General features: G+C 42.2%; 1 protein-coding gene across 1 annotated transcript in view; it reads left to right on the top strand.

Moving 5' to 3' along the window:
• Positions 1-1,015: 1,015 nt before the first annotated feature.
• fam189a1 (family with sequence similarity 189 member A1) overlaps positions 1,016-19,457 on the top strand; it is a gene marked incomplete at both ends in the record, with an annotated part of 118,476 nt that continues 100,034 nt past the window's right edge. Inside the window, one exon of the mRNA XM_083891801.1 lies at positions 1,016-1,273. Coding sequence (XP_083747927.1) covers positions 1,016-1,273 — 258 coding nt within the window. The remainder of the gene's footprint in view (positions 1,274-19,457) is intronic.

Below are 19,457 nucleotides of genomic sequence, written 5' to 3'. Positions count from 1 at the left end.
CACACACACACACACACACACACACACACACACACACACACACACACACACACACACACACACACACACACACACACACACACACACAGAAAGAGAGAGAGGGAGAGAGGGAGAGAGGGAAGCGCTGCACATTCAAACTGCGGACATTCAGGATCGACGCACCAAAACCAACCCGCAACACTGCGCGTGGACGCTTTTCTCGCTTGTTTCATCTCGGCAGCGGAGCAGGAGTTAAAGAGGAGAAGAGGAGAAGAGGAGAAGAGGAGAAGAGGAGCGACAGCAATCCATCAATGAATCCTCCTCCTTCTCCGAGGATCGATTTGCAGCTAAATGAATATTAATCACTGGTCGTTTTGAATGATCAGTGTGAGTGAGATTTATGTGATTTCAGCTGTAAATACATTGTTTTGTTTGTTTTTTTCTGTCAAAGGAAAACTGACTTTTTTTTGTTTGTTTGTTTTGGGGACAACAACAAAAAAAAATTCCCGGACAAAACAACAAATTGATGAATCGAGGACAGAATGGACATAATGACTCGCGCGTGAGGACAATAGTCGCTCGGCAGCGCTTTTTTTCATGACAGCGTGACGATGGCGCGCGCTTGCTGACAGCAGCGGGATGATGCGCTCGTGCTTTTTGCCCTCTCGTGTTTTGGCTTTGGAGAAATGGGCTCTTAAACCTCCTCCTGCTCCTGTGGTTGATTCGGTTCCCACCATATACTGCTGTGTTGGTGCGCGTTTGGTGAAGACCTTCTCTCCTCCTCCTCTTCCTCCTCCTCCTCCTCCTCCGCCTGCAGCAGCGCGTCTCTACAACTGAAGCATCTTCGACCTCGGACACTGACCGTCTCCGTCTCTCGCTCTGCTCACCGGTGCACCACAGGCTGCTGTTGGATGTCCCTGCTCCCCTCCTCCTCCTCCTCCACCTCCTCCTCCTCCTCCTCCTCCTCCTCCTCCTTCACTGGTGCAGTTGTATCCGTGGTTCTTCGCACGGTTGTTCGGATCCTGCAGTAACGACAATGCCGCTGAACGCACTGCCCCGCGGCGGCGGCGGCGGCAGCAGCGGCATGAGCGGCCCCGGGTCTCTGAGTCCCGCGTCGCTGTCCCGCAGCCTGTCCCGGCTCAGGGAGTACCGGACCCGGACGAGGATCATGCTGGCTCTGGGGGTCTCTCAGATGGTCCTGGGCAGCCTGATACTGGCCGTCAGCTTCGCGGCTCTGGCTCTCACCACATCACCCAGAGTCAGACACTCGTGTCCTTTCTGGGCTGGATTCTCTGTGAGTACAACAGTTTATTATTAATAATAATAATAATAATAATATTATTATTATAATAATTATTACACATTTGACAGAATCTTAGTCTATGATGAGAAGTGATGATCGACCACTCAGGTACAGCAACTTATAAGGGATGAATTATGTGTGTATTGTTGTGTTGATTACATGTTCATTTGTCTCTTAACCACATTGACCTCTGTTGAATACAAGTTTTACTGAGCAACACTAACTGAAGTGAAGATGATGCACAACCTGTGTCAGTGATACCACACACACACACACTGGTCTCCTAAACCGTTATCACCTATAGAGCCTTATTAATGCTTAAACGGTGCACTTAAGGTGTGAGAGCCTGATAAAAATAATATTAAATTTGTCTCCACAGCCTAACAAAGAAATATTCTTGTTAGGACACTGCATTGATTCGTTTATACAACCAAATCTGTAGCAGTAATCTTCCCTGAGCTTTACCCTTAACCTAACTACAGCTCACATCTTACTCCTAACCCTAAGCAGGTCCTCAGAAATACAGTTCTGTCTTACGAGGACCAGGTTTGGGTCTCCGTGTGGACCGCTGGTTCAGTGTATAATGACAGAAAAGGTCCCAAAGAGGCCACACAAATCAGTACACACACACACACACACACACACACACACACACACACACACACACACACACACACACACACACACACACACATTCTTGTACTTGCAGCATACTGAGGACCAGGTTGCTGACAAAGTGAGGACGAGCATTTCCACTTTATAAATCAACACAATTACAAATATCTACTTCATGAATGACATCTATAAAATAACTACTGGGTGTAGTACCATAAAATGTCTGCAGGTGGAGCCCCAGAGCAAAACATTGCGTCAACCACCAGGGCTGGGAAAACGGGTTTTTGTACCAAATTGTTTTTAAACCTCTGTTAAAAAACAAAGTATAGCATGTTTACAACATATGGAAGTGATTTCAATGAAAACAAAGTGAGGACCGGCCAAAATGTCCTCACTTTGTAAAAATGACCTCACTTTGTTGGTTAAAAACCCACACTGGTCCTTAGTATGCCACAAGTACAAGAACACACACACACACACACACACACACACACACACACACACACACACACACACACACACACACACACACACACACACACACACACACACATACACAGTAAGGTAGGACTTCCTCTGTGTGGTCCTGCCTGTGTGTGTGAACAGTACTACCGTGTTTGGACCAATCATCATTGAGATAATATTGCATCTTCCTCCACGTGAAATTTTCATGGTTGTTTCTGTAAATATTTATGAACGCACACTTCCTTGACTCGCTGCCACAGACCCGGAGAAGGAGTGGTCCATTAATTATAGAGGTAGGGGATGCGAGGGGGGGAGGGTGGTCTGTGGCACAGGAGCCATCTGTGTGTGTGTGTGTGTGTGTGTGTGTGTGTGTGTGTGTGTGTGTGTGTGTGTGTGTGTGTGTGTGTGTGTGAGTGTGAGTGTGTGTGTGTGTGGGAGTGTATCATTACAGCAACTGACCAGAGCAAAGGTCAACGTGCTTGATCAGTGCTTCAGGCTGATGATTTGACAGACTGGTGTTTTCAGGCTGTAGTGTTACATCTTACCTTCTGTTGTCTCTTGTTGCATCTTTGTGCTCAGACACAGACAGACTCAGGAAAAAAAAAAACCTCAGCTGTCCATATTTTCTGCATCTGTTGTGTAGTATTGTGTTTTTTTAGCACAATAACCCAAACCAGTAAAAACAAAAACACAACTTCTTATATACCACAGAGTGTATATATAAATGGTGTGAGTGAGTGTTCATGCTAAAAAAAACAAATTCCCATTATGAAGCCTCAAGTTTTGCCTAAATTGACCTTTGACATGTTTTTTAAACCAGGAAGTTAATGAACATGGTTCTATTGGGCAATACCATCATATGTATCAAGCTATATCATACACTACCAACAAACAATGAGAAGTAGAAGCTCATTTTTCCTATCGATTTACGGCTTTTCCACGATCCAGTCCTGGCATGACGCAACTCGGCTTTTCCATTGGTGATAGTACCTGGTACTGTTTTTTTAGTACCTGCTCTTGCGAGGTTTCAAGCAAGCTGAGCATCTACAGACAACCGGGCCACTGACTAGAATGAAAGTGAACAATGCTGAACTGTAGATCAGTTAAATCAGGGGTTCTCAAAGTTTTGATACCCGATATAATGTAATTTAAGCATTAATGTAATTTAAGCATTAATATAATAACGCTTTATAAGTAACTGGGTAATTACCCAGTATTTTGGCCATTGTTCTTACCTTCTAATTACAAGTTAATACTAAGTAACACATTTCTGTTACCATATATTTACTGGGTAAATAGCTAGTAATTGGGGGCTGTAGCTACCTGCTTATTACCAGCTTATAACCCAATAAATACACTAAAATTCACCATATAGAAACCAGGTAAATACCCAGTATTTTTGTTTACACTTATTGGTCTGTATCCAGTAATGTCCAATAAACATTTAACAAGCTTAGTAGCTCCTGGATTAAAACTATCAACTGTAATTCACTGCGGGCCGCCATTGGCCCCCGGGCCGCACTTTGAGAACCAATGAGTTAAATGAACCTAATAAAATCCTGAAAACATGCGTTAATCTGCAACATTTAGCATTTAAAGAAAATGTCTCTCTAAAATCTCAATATTCAACAGTAGAGTCTGGCGTATTTATCGACAGCACCGTTGAAAGCCATCTCATGATTCAGCACATCAAAAGTATCTGCTTGTTGTACTGTTCCATGCCGCGTGGTGCCGGGCTAACTGCTTCCTGTGTCTTCACTTCTCAAACCAAAAAGACTGTGAAGATGACGTTCTACTTCGGAAAAACCTCCTGCATGGACGCTTCCTCTCGAAAGAAAAAATAAACATTGTTGAATCATCCGTTCTTCGTCTGACGTGAAGGACATTTTATTGAAAAGCTTTGGCCCAAAACGATCGCATAATGAGCAATAAAACGTGAAACTGAACTCTTCCACAGTCCTCACCTTTAATCGTATATTAATACAACACTTTTTTTTATCTTCAGCGAGACTTCCGTGGACCTCCCTGCCACGATAAATCTCACAAACACTTTCACATTTTTAGACTTAACTAGTTAATGATCTATGGCCAGAGGATAATCGAGAAAGCTGTGGTTAGGGAAGTGATTTCGCCCCAAAAGCAATCACAGTGTGGAAGACGCTCATTGTTCCGCTGGAGAGCTTAGAAGCCAAGCGAGTTTAAACGTCTTCGCAGAATCAACAATCGGGATTTCTTGTGCGAAACAAATGGGCCGGAAAAAAAGACATTAGTGTCGCCGTGGTTTACGACATGATCTCAAATGTAAGCTGATAATTGCAGATCTGTGGAAAAGTGTTTGGGAGTTGATTTGATCAGGCAAGTGTGTGTGTGTCACTCACTATGAGTCACTAAAATGGGACGCTGGTTTGATCTAATGAGAGCAACTGTACATAAAAGACACACACACACACACATCCTTATCATGGTGGACCAAATGTGTAAGAGGAAGAAGGGAGGCCATAATGATGAATATGTCACAGATGCTTTGGTGCAGTGTGGCCACATTATATATCACTCAGTGTCTCCTGTCACTTTGGAGAACACAGTTCTGATTCTTTAAGCGTGTAAATACTGTTACTCTTTGTTATATCTGTGTGTACACGCTACATCGTTGTGTCCATGGGGTCAAAATGCTTGTGTCAAAGGTCCAGCAGGTTATAGAGTGTATGCACAGTGAGTGTCGTGTGTGCTTGGCTTTAAGGGCACCGTGTGGTGCTCTGTGCAGAATTGGCTGCAAGTTTGAGACGGCACAGGTAGAAGTATTCTGCAGTGTCAGTGTTGATCACCATATATATATATATATATATATATATATATGTACATATATATATATATTTTTTAAGCTCTAGTGTGTAACTTGTAAACAAATCTGTTCCTGCTATTGTCAGATCTGAGCTCTACATGAGTCTTTCTGTTTTTTCCCAGTGACATTTGAAGTGATTTGTTTTACACCAAGACAGATGGAGGTGTTAGAAAAATGAGGCTGCTAAAAAAAAACCCAGCTAAGAGTACTCAGAAGTGAATTCCACTGCTAAAAAACACCTGGTCGTTCAGCAGTTTAAAGGAATAGACACTTCTTGTCCCGTCCGTCTGCCCCCTGCTCTGCTGCTGTATACATATTCATGCTCCCTCCCAGGTCTGGGAGTGTTGCTTGATTCTCAGAAGAATGGGTAGACTGGACCTTTTCTCCCCTGGGGAGCCCTCCAGTCATAAACCCAAGTAATGTTACAAAACGGAGGGGCCAAATACCCAAATACCGTCGTGTATTGAACCGAACAGGGCGTACCAAAAATACCGAATACCGTTGCTTCCCTAATATATATACACATATACAGTATGTCTATATATATATACATAAAAGCTTTGAGATCCAATTTCACAATTTTACATATTATTATGTTTGCGTGTGTGTGTGTGTGTGTGTGTGTGTAAAATTCACTGCGTTAACACTGAATCTCAAAGCTTTTATATTAAGCTTCCTGTCACATTGTTGACCACAGCTAATGAAGAGGATGACAGCAAATCCTCAATTTTTATGCATGTGTGTGTGTGTGTGTGTGTGTTTGTGTGTGTGTGAACCCTGTAGGAGGTGGTGTGTGGACTCTGTGGGGCTTCATTAAGGATGTCTGTGTGATGACTGGCTTTGTGGGAACTCAACACACACACACGCACGCACGCAACACACACACACACACACACACACACACACACACACACACACACACACACACACACACACACACACACACACACGTGTGCATCCGTTGTTCTGTGTCTCCCCTCGTCCCGATTTTCCACTTTCCAACATTTCCACAGCTTCAGTGTTCAGTAGTGTGCGTTTGATAGCGTAATATCTCACTCACACACGCTTGCTTGGCCAACAGAGACTAATCCTACAAATATATTGCTCTTCTTTTTCTTTTTTTTGCACCCAACCCGAGGCTTGTAATCATCCCACACCCCCGGCTGTAACTCTTTAGTTCGGCGAACGAGCAGTCAGCCGCAGTCACTTCCTGTCGTTTAATTAGGCTGGCATGACAGACAGGGCTGTAAGGGTGCAGACTGTGGGGCTGCTGCAGGCCTGGCCTCTACTCTGCCCCCTCTTGGCCAGATTAATCGCAGGATTGACAAAAACTGCCAGTTTTAAAGCGGAACTAGACCGGAAGTTCCTATTAACACTGTTTTTTTAGTGTGTATCTGCATCATTACCTTGTTTAAGAAGCCCTGAAGGTTCTAAACAAACATTTTACATTTTTGCCATTACAACGTTGCCATTGCTGAGAACGCTGTGTTTTATTGTAATCTCAGGCTCAGCGAGATCTCTGAAAATCCCATTATAGTTACGTAAACACCGGTTCTCCTGAACAGCAAGATCGTCCTGCTCCGGGCACTAGTCCGGGCACATCCGGTTGCGTACATTGAACCGCAGAAGAAGAATAACGTCCGTTGTGGAGGTGTTTCACGAGCGACAGTGTCTGACTCCGGGTCAAAGTCATAAAAGGGACTGCGGCGGGGAGTCGTGAAGAAGCTATTTTTAAACATTGTTAAAACAATGTTTTGATAATGAGGAGCAGTGCATCCACCGTTCCAGAGGGGGGAGCTGTGCTTCTGAGAGCGGGTGTGCTGAATAGTATTGGCCAATCACAAGACTCTGTCTTCTGGGTGAGAGAGTTTGTCTGGAAGATCGCGGCTGGCAAACAGCGTCAGAAAAGAGGATTTCTATCAGCTCGTTTACAGAAACTAGGAGGTTTTTGACTATAAAAACAAGTTAATGTATGTAAGTAGACCTCCATAACTAACATATATGTGCAACAGGACCACTCTATGTGACCTTTAACCATTAATTGAAAGAGCCAAGGTCATAGGTCAGGAGCAGATTTGAAAAACAAACGACTGTCCACCTCACATCTCCACGAATTCACCTCAGCACTGAACAAAATGAACCATGTAAACCCATAACAGATTTTAATACTTCAAATCTTTTGTAAATCTTCTTTCACACTAAAATTTAGTGGGTGAACCCATAAAAAAAAGGTGATTAACACGTTTCTTATTAGTCTGTTGCTCTGTCCCTCGTCCCTCGTGTGTGAAATGAGACGTCGCAATTCACTAATCGCCATAAAGGAGCTCAGTGACCATGATTAGTCATTACTATTTTGTACGAGTGAACAATTTTAAGGGGCAATAATAAGAAATAAGTATCAAAAAAAGAGTTTTCAGCTCTGGCATGACTCAACTTTGGTTTCAGGTACGTCGTTTTCTTACTTCAGTGTCAGAACACCTGTTTAAACCAGTGGCAGTTGCTGGTATTTGAAACAGCGCAAGCTCATCTCAGGCCCAGTTATTTATACATAAGTTAATGCAACGAACAACTAGAGCAAGGACATGCGATCATTATGTAGAACTGAAATGCTATAATAGTGTTTTTATTGATGGAGTTTACACTACCATTCAAAAGTTTGGGGTCACTTTTTGAAGGAAAAACTATTTTTTCAATGAATATAACATTAAATGAATCATAAATACACTCTATACTTTGTTAATGTGGTAAACGACTATTGTAGCTGCAAACGTCTGGTTTTTAATGGAATATGTACATAGGTGTATAGAGGCCCATTTCAAGTGTTCTAATGGTACAATGTGTTTGCTAATCGCGTGAGAAGGCTATTGGATGATTAGAAAACCCTTGAAAACCCTTGTGTAATGATGTTAGCACAGCTGAAAACAGTTTTGCTGGTTCTTTGACGAAAGAGTAAAATCATTATTTCTAATCTTGTCAATGTCTTGACTTTTTTTCTATTCATTTTGCAATTTTGCAATTTGATGAATAACGGTGTGACTTTTACTGGAAAACAGAAAACAATTGTATAGGTGAGCCCAAACTTTTGAACGGTAGTGTATATGCAAATGAAAATTGTCTATATCGTTGAGCAAATGGCACACAAACAGTTTGTGTGTTATTTGCAGAATATAGATTACGGACGTCCCTCTCAAAATCCATACAGGACGGAGCCAGAAAAGGACGCTGTCAATCGAATACTGGTTCTGCCTTTCAGACAGTTCCTCCAATCATCATGCAGAAGCCCAGCACTCACGTCCGCCCACTGCTCCGTTGACTCCCTTGATGCAGTGAAACCAACCTATTCTCTGTCATCTCATAGAGAACAGTTGAAGCTGAGCTTCCCTTGCTGTCTTAGCCTGGCTTTACACGGCAACGCTCCCGGGTGAAAGCGACAAAAATATTTGATCAGATGTGCCTTTCGTTTAGACGGCGACGGCGTTTTTGGGGCTTAAAAACGCAAAAAAAATGAACCCACCCTCCAGAGTGGAAATCTTAAAAACGCTCCGCTGTCGCGTTCCCGTCTAAAGGGTTGAAAATGCAAAAGTGTTCTCTGAGCTGCTCACGCTGGTTATCCTCCTGTACGTGTTGACGTCAGATACATGTGCAGTACAGACAAACAACAACAAACATGTCGGATTATTATCCATCAGTCGGACATTCAAGTCGCCTTAGCTGCTCTGATACCTATCCAGGAGTCATTTCAGCAATTACGCCGAGTTAATGTTTTGGTTTTCGACTGTGGGCTACTCAGCGCTACTAGAGAGAAGTAGAAGGACGTTTCAGTGCATGCGCGCGCTCCTGGTGTTGTTGTATGACAGTGCTTCACAGCGCCACCTAGCCACCTGGCATGCATACTACATCAAATTTCACACACGTTTGCGTCACCGTGTGCATGCAGATTTCCACCCCAAAGACGCTCGTCTAAACGCGAAATAAAAAGTGGGAACGCAACGACCACTTTTGCGGTTTGTGTTCAGATCGTTGTCGTGTAAAGCCAGACTTTAAAAATCGTTTAAAAACCCAGGATCAAACAGGTTTTCTGACCAGAGGAAATGAGGCATAAAACACATCTATTTCCTCTCTTCTCGTGCACAAGTAGATGACTCTCTTTCTCCCCCCGCTCTTGTGTGAGTTGTGTGAAAGAAAAAATAGAGAGAGAGATGCTGATTTTGTGCACGACGATATAGTGTTGTCTGTTTTGTTGTGCTGTCGCCCTTCTGGCTTTATTTCCAGACAAACGTTACAGCCTCACAGACGTCGAGGTGTGAGCGTTTGACTCCACACAAACACAGAATCAGACTTTAAGCATCATCAAGCCTGTTTGCGTGTGTCCTGTTGTGTTGTGTTGAGAGACGAGAAAATGAGCCGAATGCAAAGGACAAAGTGGCCACAGATCGACAGTTTGCCTAAGTGCTACTTTACCTCTCGCAGGAAATTATTTTCGAGCAAACTGTTTGCCTTGTCATAACTAATCTCCCCGTCAAAGAAAACCTTGTAAACAGTGTTAAAAAACAACAACAACAGTTTTTCACCCTGTGAGTGGTCTTTGTGAGGAATATAGAGCGCTGTAGTTTAAAGAGAAAGAGAGGAAATGTTTGCTTTGATTGTTTCGTCGCTCAGCGAGGGAATGTGAATCATCTGGCTCGTTAACCTCAGGTTGTATCCTGGCAACTGATCTGATCCTCTATTCAAAACATATTATATCTCAACGTCTGTAGCAGAAGAGCTGTTGAAAGTTCTGTTTTTTTGTTTTTTTTTTGTTATGAGAATAAAACACAAACCTACGGAAGAGGATTAGGGCCACAGGAAAAAAAATATCTGAGTTCTGATTTAAAACTCAGAATTCTGTGCACCTGTAGTTTTTAATTTAAAGTCAGAATTGTGACAATAAAGTCAGAATTGTGACAATAAAGTCAGAGTTTTAAAGTCAGAATTGTGAGAAAAGTCAGAATTCTGATTCTGGGCACCCGTAGTTTTGAGTTTAAAGTCAGAATTCTGAGTTTAAAATCAAGATTCTGAGAATAAAGTCAGAATTGTGACAATAAAGTCAGAAGTGTGAGTTTCAAGTCAGAATTGTGACAATAAAGTCAGAATTGTGACAATAAAGTCAGAATTGTGATAATAAAGTCAGAATTATCACAATAAAGTCAGAATTGTGAGAAAAGTACGAATTCTGATTCTGGGCACCCGTAGTTTTGAGTTTAAAGTCAGAATTCTGAGTTTAAAGTCAAAATTGTGAGAATAAAGTCAGAATTGTGAGTTTCAAGTCAGAATTGTGACAATAAAGTCAGAATTGTGACAATAAAGTCAGAATTGTGACAATAAAGTCAGAATTGTGATAATAAAGTCAGAATTATCACAATAAAGTCAGAATTGTGAGAAAAGTACGAATTATGATTCTGGGCACCCGTAGTTTTGAGTTTAAAGTCAGAATTCTGAGTTTAAAGTCAAAATTGTGAGAATAAAGTCAGAATTGTGAGAATAAAGTCAGAATTGTGAGATTCAAGTCAGACTTATGAGTTTAAGTCAGAATTATGAGTTCTAAAGTCAGAATTGTGATAATAAAGTCAGAATTGTGACAATAAAGTCAGAATTGTGATAATAAAGTCAGAATTGTGACAATAAAGTCAGAAATGTCAGTTTAAAGTCAGAATTATGAGAAAAGTCAGAATTCTGATTCTGGGCACCCTTAGTTTTAAGTTTAAAGTAAAAATTCTGAGAATAAAAGTCAGAATTGTGAGTTTTAAAGTCAGAACTCAAATATGTTTTTCCAGTGTGGCCCTAATCCTCTTCCGTACAAACCAAATTGAGAAAACTTAACAGAAGTTAAAGCACACACACACACCTTCGCTGCAGTGTGACCTGGTGTGATCGTTAAGACACAGAATCTGGGGAGTGAAAGTGTTGCTTTGTCTTTGTCGAAATGGCTTTTTTTTCCTCTGTATTAAACCGAAGTGAATACAGATACAGACGATTGTTGTCAGGGATACGGAGGCACTTTTATCTTAAAAATGCTTTCGTCTTCACTCGTGACTCGACTTCTAAATCAGTCGTCGTTTCTGTGACTTCAAAGAGAATCTCAGCTCCTCCACTACAGCGTGAACCTCTTCTGTGTGCGTTCATATTCTCAGACTCAGTGAAAACTGCTAATGACGCCACTGATATTCACCATCTGTTTGGAAATGTGTGTATTATTGACATCAGATAGTTGCTTTGGTGTCGGTCGCTTTTTCCTCTCTGCTTTATTATTTAATAACTAATTGCACAATAAAAAAAAATGATTTTTAGTTTTGCTCACGAATCAAAAATATTCATCATTACTAAATTATGATTAAATTGCAAAGCAATGCAGCATTTGAGGAAAATGACTTACAAAAAAAAATTCACTGCATAAATGATGAAACTGAATATTTAAAAATGTGCACTTTTCAATAAAGAGGACTACATAACTGGGTTCAGAAAGAGGATTAAAACAAAGACTTTAATCAAGCTTTTAAAAGAGCAATTGTTACGTTTCTCTTAAGGAGAAACAATCCAAGGTTTAGGCTGGAGCCCGAAATGCAGACAGACACGAGGAGTAAAACTTAAACAATATTTATTTTAACAATAGTTAAAGCTCACATAGAGTGGTCGTGTTGCACATATATGTTAGTTATGGAGGTCTACTTACATACATTAACTTGTTTTTATGGTCAAAAACCTCCTAGTTGCTGTAAACGAGCCGATAGAAATCTGTCTTTTCTGACGGTGTTTCCCAGCCGCGAGATTTGAGACTCAACTCTCTCACCCAGAAGACAGAGTCTTGTGATTGGCCAGTACCCGGAAGTGACATATTCAGCTCACCCGCTCTCAGAAGTGCAGCTCCCCCCTCTGGAACGGTGGATGCACTGCTCCTCATTATCAAAACATCGTTTTAACAATGTTTAAAAATAGAGTCAGACGACACTGTCGCTCGTGAAACACCTCCACAACGGACGTTATTCTTTTTCTGCGGTTCAATGTACACAACCGGATGTGCCCGGACCAGGTTTTTTTCAGAGATCTCGCTGAGCCCGAGATTACAATAAAACACAGCGTTCTCAGCAGTGGATGAACTGTTTGTTTAGAACCTTCAGGGCTTCATAAACAAGGTAATGACGCAGATACACACTAAAAAAACAGCGTTAATTGGAACTTCTGGTCTAGGTCCGCTTTAAACATATAAAGCAAACTTGCTAACAGCAAGTGAGTGAGGGGAGACGAGGGGAAAACGCCGATGCAACTGAGCATTGAGAGACTAGACTTGCGACTTTACCAACTGGTGGAAGACAACGATCTGACGCTGGTGAACGGGCGGCTCCGGCTTAAGAACCTGCTCCCGATTGATCCTGATCATCAGGAGCAGGTGGGGCGGAGCTGCGCAGGTGGAGTCGATCACCAGCGTCCTCAGAGAAAGTAGGTCAGCCACGCCTCCTGCAGAGAGGGGAGAGAGAGGGAGAGAACACGGAGCAGCAGCGGAAACGACAATAATAATAATAATAATAATAATAATAGTCGTAGAAGGTGAGGTGAGAGTGGAATCGGGTCAGCAATTTCCTTTCCCATTTCCTCTCGTCGCATGTTTTCTTTTCCTGTTTGCGATTGGATTTGCTGAATAATTTAGTTTCTCATTATTTCGACTCTCCGTCTACTTTGAACCTTAATAATCATCAGATCCATGTTGTGAGCGAAATAACAACAATAAAGAGAATCACGGGTTGTAGCTGAAGCATCGAGGGAATCCTACTCATGCATGACAAAATGCACCACCGTTCAAAAGTTTGGGGTCACTTTTTTTCAATAAATATAGCATTAAATGAATCAGAAATACACTCTATACATTGTTAATGTAGTAAAAACGACTATTCTCGCTGCAAACGTCTGGTAATTTAGTGTTTCATTCAGTCAACACACAACACGTTTTTTTCAAAGCGGAGTTGTAGTCGCAGAGAAAGAAGAGGCTTTTCCTCAAAAGTTCATTTTAGAGGTGTGAGTTTTGAAGTCCAAAAACACACGCATTAGTGACACAAAACAATGTGAAGCCTTCACTCCTTGTGTTTATGGCGACGTCGGCTCCACAGAGTGTAATGTCTTTATCGTATGATTTGATGGCCTTCGACGCGTTGAGCTCCACGTTGTTGTTCTTTCAAAAGTAGCCATCTATTCCCAGCTGTCGATAGAGGACATGGCTCCTTGGCTGCTGTGCTCATCCCATCAGTCCAGATTAAATGGAAGAGTGTGGTCAGCACACATGCTCTCAGACAAGACCACTCACGGCCCAGTGTTCAATCTCATATCGATCAGCTAATTAGATGGATCCCCCATCAATCATTTCATTTACTGTATGTTTACTTTCATTTTTTTTTACTTATCTCTGCAGTGATCTCACTCTCTCTCTCAAGTGTGTAAAGCTAACGATGTGGCGTCGTGATGATGTCATGTAGGTTTTGAGAGCTCACTCTGTCCCGAGGTGTTGCTGAAGAGTTGTAATTCACTTTGCCGCTGCACCTCTTCGTAATAAGTAAGTAGGCACTCAGCCCCGCCGCTGCTGCTCATTACTCTGAGGACCCTTGTGTTCATCCTGCCCCCCACTCCAGTGCTACCAGTGAGCACCATAATGGTGCTGAGAAACATTGTGTCCTCGCACTTATGTTTACACACTGTGGTGGAGAGAGAAGCTGGTATTTTAGCCTATGTTGCCTTTAAAAGTCAAGTGTGTAAGAATATATAAGCCTCTGTCATACTGACATTAGTGACATACCTGGGATTATTTTATTTAAGCAGACCTAGACCGGAAGTTCCAATTAACGCTGTTTTTTAGTGTGTATCTGCGTCGTTACCTTGTTTAAGAAGCCCTGAAGGTTCTAAACAAACATTTCAGCGACTGCTGAGAACGTTGTGTTATATTGTAATCTCGGGCTCAGTGAGATCTCTGAAAAAACCCGGTCCGGTTACGTAAACACCGGTTCTCCTGAACAGCAGATCCTCCTGCTCCGGGCACTAGTCTGGGCACATCCGGTTGCGTACATTGAACCGCAGAAGAAGAATAACGTCCGTTGTGGAGGTGTTTCACGAGCGACAGTGTCTTCTGACTCTGGGTCTGACTCCGGTTTAAAGTCATAAAAGGGACTGCGGCGGGGAGTCGTGAAGAAGCTATTTTTAAACACTGTTAAAACAATGTTTTGATAATGAGTAGCAGTGCATCCACTGTTCCAGAGGGGGGAGCTGTGCTTCTGAGAGTGGGTGTGCTGAATATGTCACTTCCGGGTACTGGCCAATCACAAGACTCTGTCTGCTGGGCGAGAGAGTTGAGTCTCAAATCTCGCGGCTGGGAAACACCGTCAGAAAAGAGGACTTCTATCGGCTCGTTTACAGCAACTAGGAGGTTTTTGGCCATAAAAACAAGTAAATGTATGTAAGTAGACCTCCATAACTAACATATATGTGCAACCCGCTCTCAGAAGCATAGCTCCCCCCTCTGGAACGGTGGATGCACTGCTCCTCATTATCAAAACATTGTTTTAACAGTGTTCAAAAATAGCTTCTTCACGACTCCCCGCCGCAGTCCCTTTTATGACTTTGACCCGGAGTCAGACCCAGAGTCAGAAGACACTGTCGCTCGTGAAACACCTCCACAACGGACGTTATTCTTCTTCTGCGGTTCAATGTACGCAACCAGATGTGCCCGGACTAGTGCCAGGAGCAGGACGATCTGCTGCTCCGTTGTCTGCCTATGACTCATGAGTACTGCAGTTTAATACGTCGTCACTTGTACTATACGTATACATGCAGGAGTCATTGGATTATGAATCGCATTATCCAGGTATATTAGTCCAACTATGACTAGCTTGATTTTACTTGGACTAACCTGTTTACATGACAGTAAGAAAACCAAATTATTGTCTTACTCTGACAGATTATTGCATCTCTGGTGTATGAACCGTGGCCTCGTAGATGTGGTGTGAACAAACAAAACAAGTGGAAGGAAGAAACACAAACAATTCAGACGCTAATGTAAGCAACACTGTTATCATGGGTACTCTTTTATATCTCGACTTTACTTACGTCTCTCTTCACATCAATCACTTTTGATGATCCAATAGATAAAAGTGATGCTGCGCGGCTGTCTCAAGTTGTTTTTTTTAAAAAGCCAGGATCGATACAAACATTTATGCTAATGGTTGTGATAGCGTCGGAAGATGAATGAGCTTCGAGAAGAAGATATTAGAATGTTCACTCAGGTTTGATGTTCCTAACTGCTGATTAAACACTTTCCCACTGATAGAATACACAGTAAATCATAGAGAAAGTTGGAATTGCTAGGTTTTATGGGGTAAATCCATGGTGGTACTTGGAGGAAAATCAGAAATACTTGTTCCGCTGTATAAACTGGGTGTATGAACACCTTCTCTCTCACTCCATCTTAATCTAATGTGAGGATGCTGAGAGAGCAAATTGTCTTATTTGCTCTGTCTATTTACACCGCTGTATTTTAACGGCGTGACTGAGCGAGCTCAATCTTTTCTCAGGTGGTTATTGGTATAAAAAGTTTGAGAACCACTGGGGAAAATCAAAGGATTCCTTTTGCTCCTCTCTCATGGTTTGCACATCAGTTCAGGCTGCTGCAGACACCTTGATGGCCTCTGTAAAGACCACATTATACTTCTCCGACTGCGTAATGCGTTATCTGACTGCGTCACCACGGAGACCCCTCCAGCCTTCATACTTCTGCGTCGCGGTGACGGATACGCGCTGCAATTTCCCACCTGATCAGTAGGGGTCGCTGTGCAAGGTTGTTGTGCTTCTGGCTACAGTGAGCAATGGCGTCCGAGAGAGAAAGAGAGAGAAAGACTGTTGTTGTTGAAACAGTGGCCGTTTCTCCCTTTTCTGTGTCACGGAACGCAGTTTTAAGATAATTTGAGGCGAGAAATTGGCCATTTAGAGTCTAAACATGTGCTGTGTGTGTTAAGATATGACGTATTTATAGTTTGGCAGCGACGTTGTCGGTGGTGATCAGCTCTGCCTCTGTGGACGCTCGGTGCGCACTGTGAGCCGGCACAGAGCAGCTTAGCTCGGCCTGTCCTGAGGACCAATCACAGCTCTTGCAGTCTCCGTTGTCCCTTGACGGAGTGACGGACACTTAAAAAATATTTTGTGCAGTTGGAGACGACGCGGAGCCTCTGCGTCGTCTCCAACTGCACAAAATATTTTTTTTTGCAGATGATCTGCTGTAGCGTCTCCTAAAGGGGGGAAGATTCTAAGGCTCCAAAAACAAACTATTTTAAAGCGATTATACACATCTTTAAACACAGATTCTTGTGTTTCTGCCTCATCCTGCTCCTTTATTCTGTCTGTATTTTTTTGGTGTTTTTTGTTCACGGTCCATGTTCAACACCGGCAAAAAGATGATGCGAGCTTCTTCTTCTTCTTCAGTGCATGCCGTGTTAAGAGTCACACACACACACTGTCTTCCTTTTGCTCTGTTGTACCCAACGAAGCAAAGACGAGACAACCCTCGCTGAAGAACCGGCGTCGCAGCACGCCTGGTTGGCCAAGCATTCATCTGTGACGCGCAGCAGAATAAGAAAGAGTCGTGTTATTGTTGTACTTGTGTGAAGAAACTGAACATATTAACTGCTCGCCCCCCTGTGATCTGTGAGGGGAATGAAGGGAGTTTTCTTTCTTTCTTTCTTTCTTTCTTTCTTTGAGGCTCAATGTTTTGTTTTGTTTTTTTCTTTTGCTGACAAAAATTGACAAATGTGACATTTCCGAAAACACAGCTCTTTCTAACACGACTGTATTGACACGGATACACAGAGGAAAACATGAGCACAGACAAAGCAGAATAAAAAGAGATCTTCTAAAGAAAAGCTTAATCCCAGTCGAGGAGAGGAAACGCTGGCCAGACAAACTGATGCAAATACACTCTCTTCTTCATGCTTACACTGCAGCTATTGATTAAACTCCATATTAATTAAGTGTTGCTTTGGGTGTCAAAACAAAAAAGAACACAGAATTATCATACTTTAAATCTTAAAGTGCATGTGATAAGAATGATTCGTTATTTTTCTGGTTAGGGTTAGGTTTAGTCTCTGAGCCTCGATTAATTCAGATTGAGATTGGGGATTTTAGTCTCACTCAATCCAGGTGTTGTATGTCAGTCATTAAATTAAATTAAATTAAATTAAATTAAATTAAATTAAATTAAATTAAATTAAATTAAATTAAATTAAATTAAATTAAATTAAATTAAATTAAATTAAATTAAAATATATATATATATATGTTTATATATAAAATGTGAATGCGAATGAAGTAATCTGACATTTTTAGTTTGTGTCCACTAGTTCATCTCATTTCATCGTGAGCAAAGAGCACCATTCTCTTCTTCTTCAGTCAGAATGCATCCTATTCGATGCGTTCACACTTGTACCGCCACCTGATGGTGAAGTCAGACACTACAGGACCTTGAGGCGCGAGTATATATGTGCCGCGGAATAGCAGAGCCAACCTATCCGCAGTTCAAATTTAAGATCTAAATTTGGTGGTTCTTCCTCATTAGGACCAGATTCTGAGTCTGCATGAGGACGACTGGTCCTGACACTGTTTATGCCAGAAAAGAAAAAGGTCCTAAAGAAGTAACAAATATGAGGACACACACACACACACACAGCACCAACAGCTCTCATGAAATTAAATGTTGTTGTTTTAATTGTGAAGTGGACTGATGTGTGATGAAAGCAGGTTTGCCTCAGTGTTTTCAGACGTGAATTCGTCAGAGAGAGAGAATAAGGCTGGCTTTACACGGCAACGCTCCCGGTGTGAAACCGACAAAATATTTGATCAGATGTGCCTTTCGTTTAGACGGCGACGGCGTTTTTGGGGCTTAAAAACGCAAAAAAAATGAACCCACCCTCCAGTGTGGAAATCTTAAAAAAGTGTTCTCTGAGCTGCTCACGCTGGCTTATCCTCCTGTACGTTGACGTCAGATCCATGTGCAGTACAGACAAACAACAACAAACATGTCGGATTATTATCCATCAGTCGCACATTCAAGTTGCCTTATTAGCTGCTCTGATACCTATCCAGGAGTCATTTCAGCAATTACACCGAGTTAATGTTTTGGTTTTCGACTGTGGGCTACTCAGCGCTGCTAGAGAGAAGTAGAAGGACGTTTCAGTGCATGCGCACACTCCTGATGTTGTTGTATGACAGTGCTTCACAGCGCCACCTAGCCACCTGGCATGCATACTACATCAAATGTCACACACTTTTGCGTCACCGTGTGCATGCAGATTTCCACCCCAAAGACGCTCGTCTAAACGTTTTGTGTTCAGATCGTTGTGGTGTAAAGCCAGCCTATGAGAGAGAGAGAGATGAAAAAAAAAACATGATAAATGAGTGTGTGCAAACTTCTCATATCTCACACACCGTCTTTTATTCTGTGGCTGCTCCAGTGTGTGTGTGTGTGTGTGTGTGTGTGTGAGACAGATCGCTTGATGCTGCACTTCTTTACAAACAGCACTGCTCTGCGCTGCAGACTGCTGAATCGAGAGCAACCCGACCAACCAGGGAGGGAGGCTTTGCTGGCGGCAAAATTAAAAAAGTCTGAGAAAAAAAATGCTACGATTAAGAGTTTGAAGACTTTGTGGCTTTGCTGTGATTGATTTGGCTGCTTTTAGTACAGCTTTGCTGATGTGATGACCTTTCAAGTGAATTGCTGTTCAAAGGACTCATATTATAGCATATTTCTCCAAGTTAAGCTAGTTCCCTGGTGTCCTAATAAACATGTCTGTGACATGCTTTGGTCAAAATACCTTAAGGATGAAGCACCAAAGCAGTTCAATCACTCTGGCAAAACAGCCCTGTTCAGAACGCTTGCTTTTGAGTGCCTGTCTCTTTAAATGCAAATTTAAAGAGGCAGCTAACAGCTAACAGCAGTTAGCATTTGGAAAAGCCATCATTTGCAGACTCTAGCCGGCACTTTGCCGTCATATATAAAATTAAAATCCTCTGAGGCTGGAAGTTTGTGTAGAACTCTGTGCTGCACTGTTCCAAATTGCACTGATTTAAAAGTTGATTTTGCCTAATATGTCTCTCTTAAAACAATTCAGTCTGTGAAAATTGTTAACGATCACATTTTAGTCGTTATTTTAAGCCTCAGTAGAAGAGCGGAGGTTGATGTGCGTTATGAGC

Source organism: Microchirus variegatus (assembly GCF_963457635.1).
Source record: "Microchirus variegatus genome assembly, chromosome: 6".
NCBI lineage: Eukaryota > Metazoa > Chordata > Actinopteri > Pleuronectiformes > Soleidae > Microchirus > Microchirus variegatus.
The sequence above is the reverse complement of the archived record's forward strand: the minus strand, read 5'-3'. Positions and strand labels throughout refer to the sequence as shown.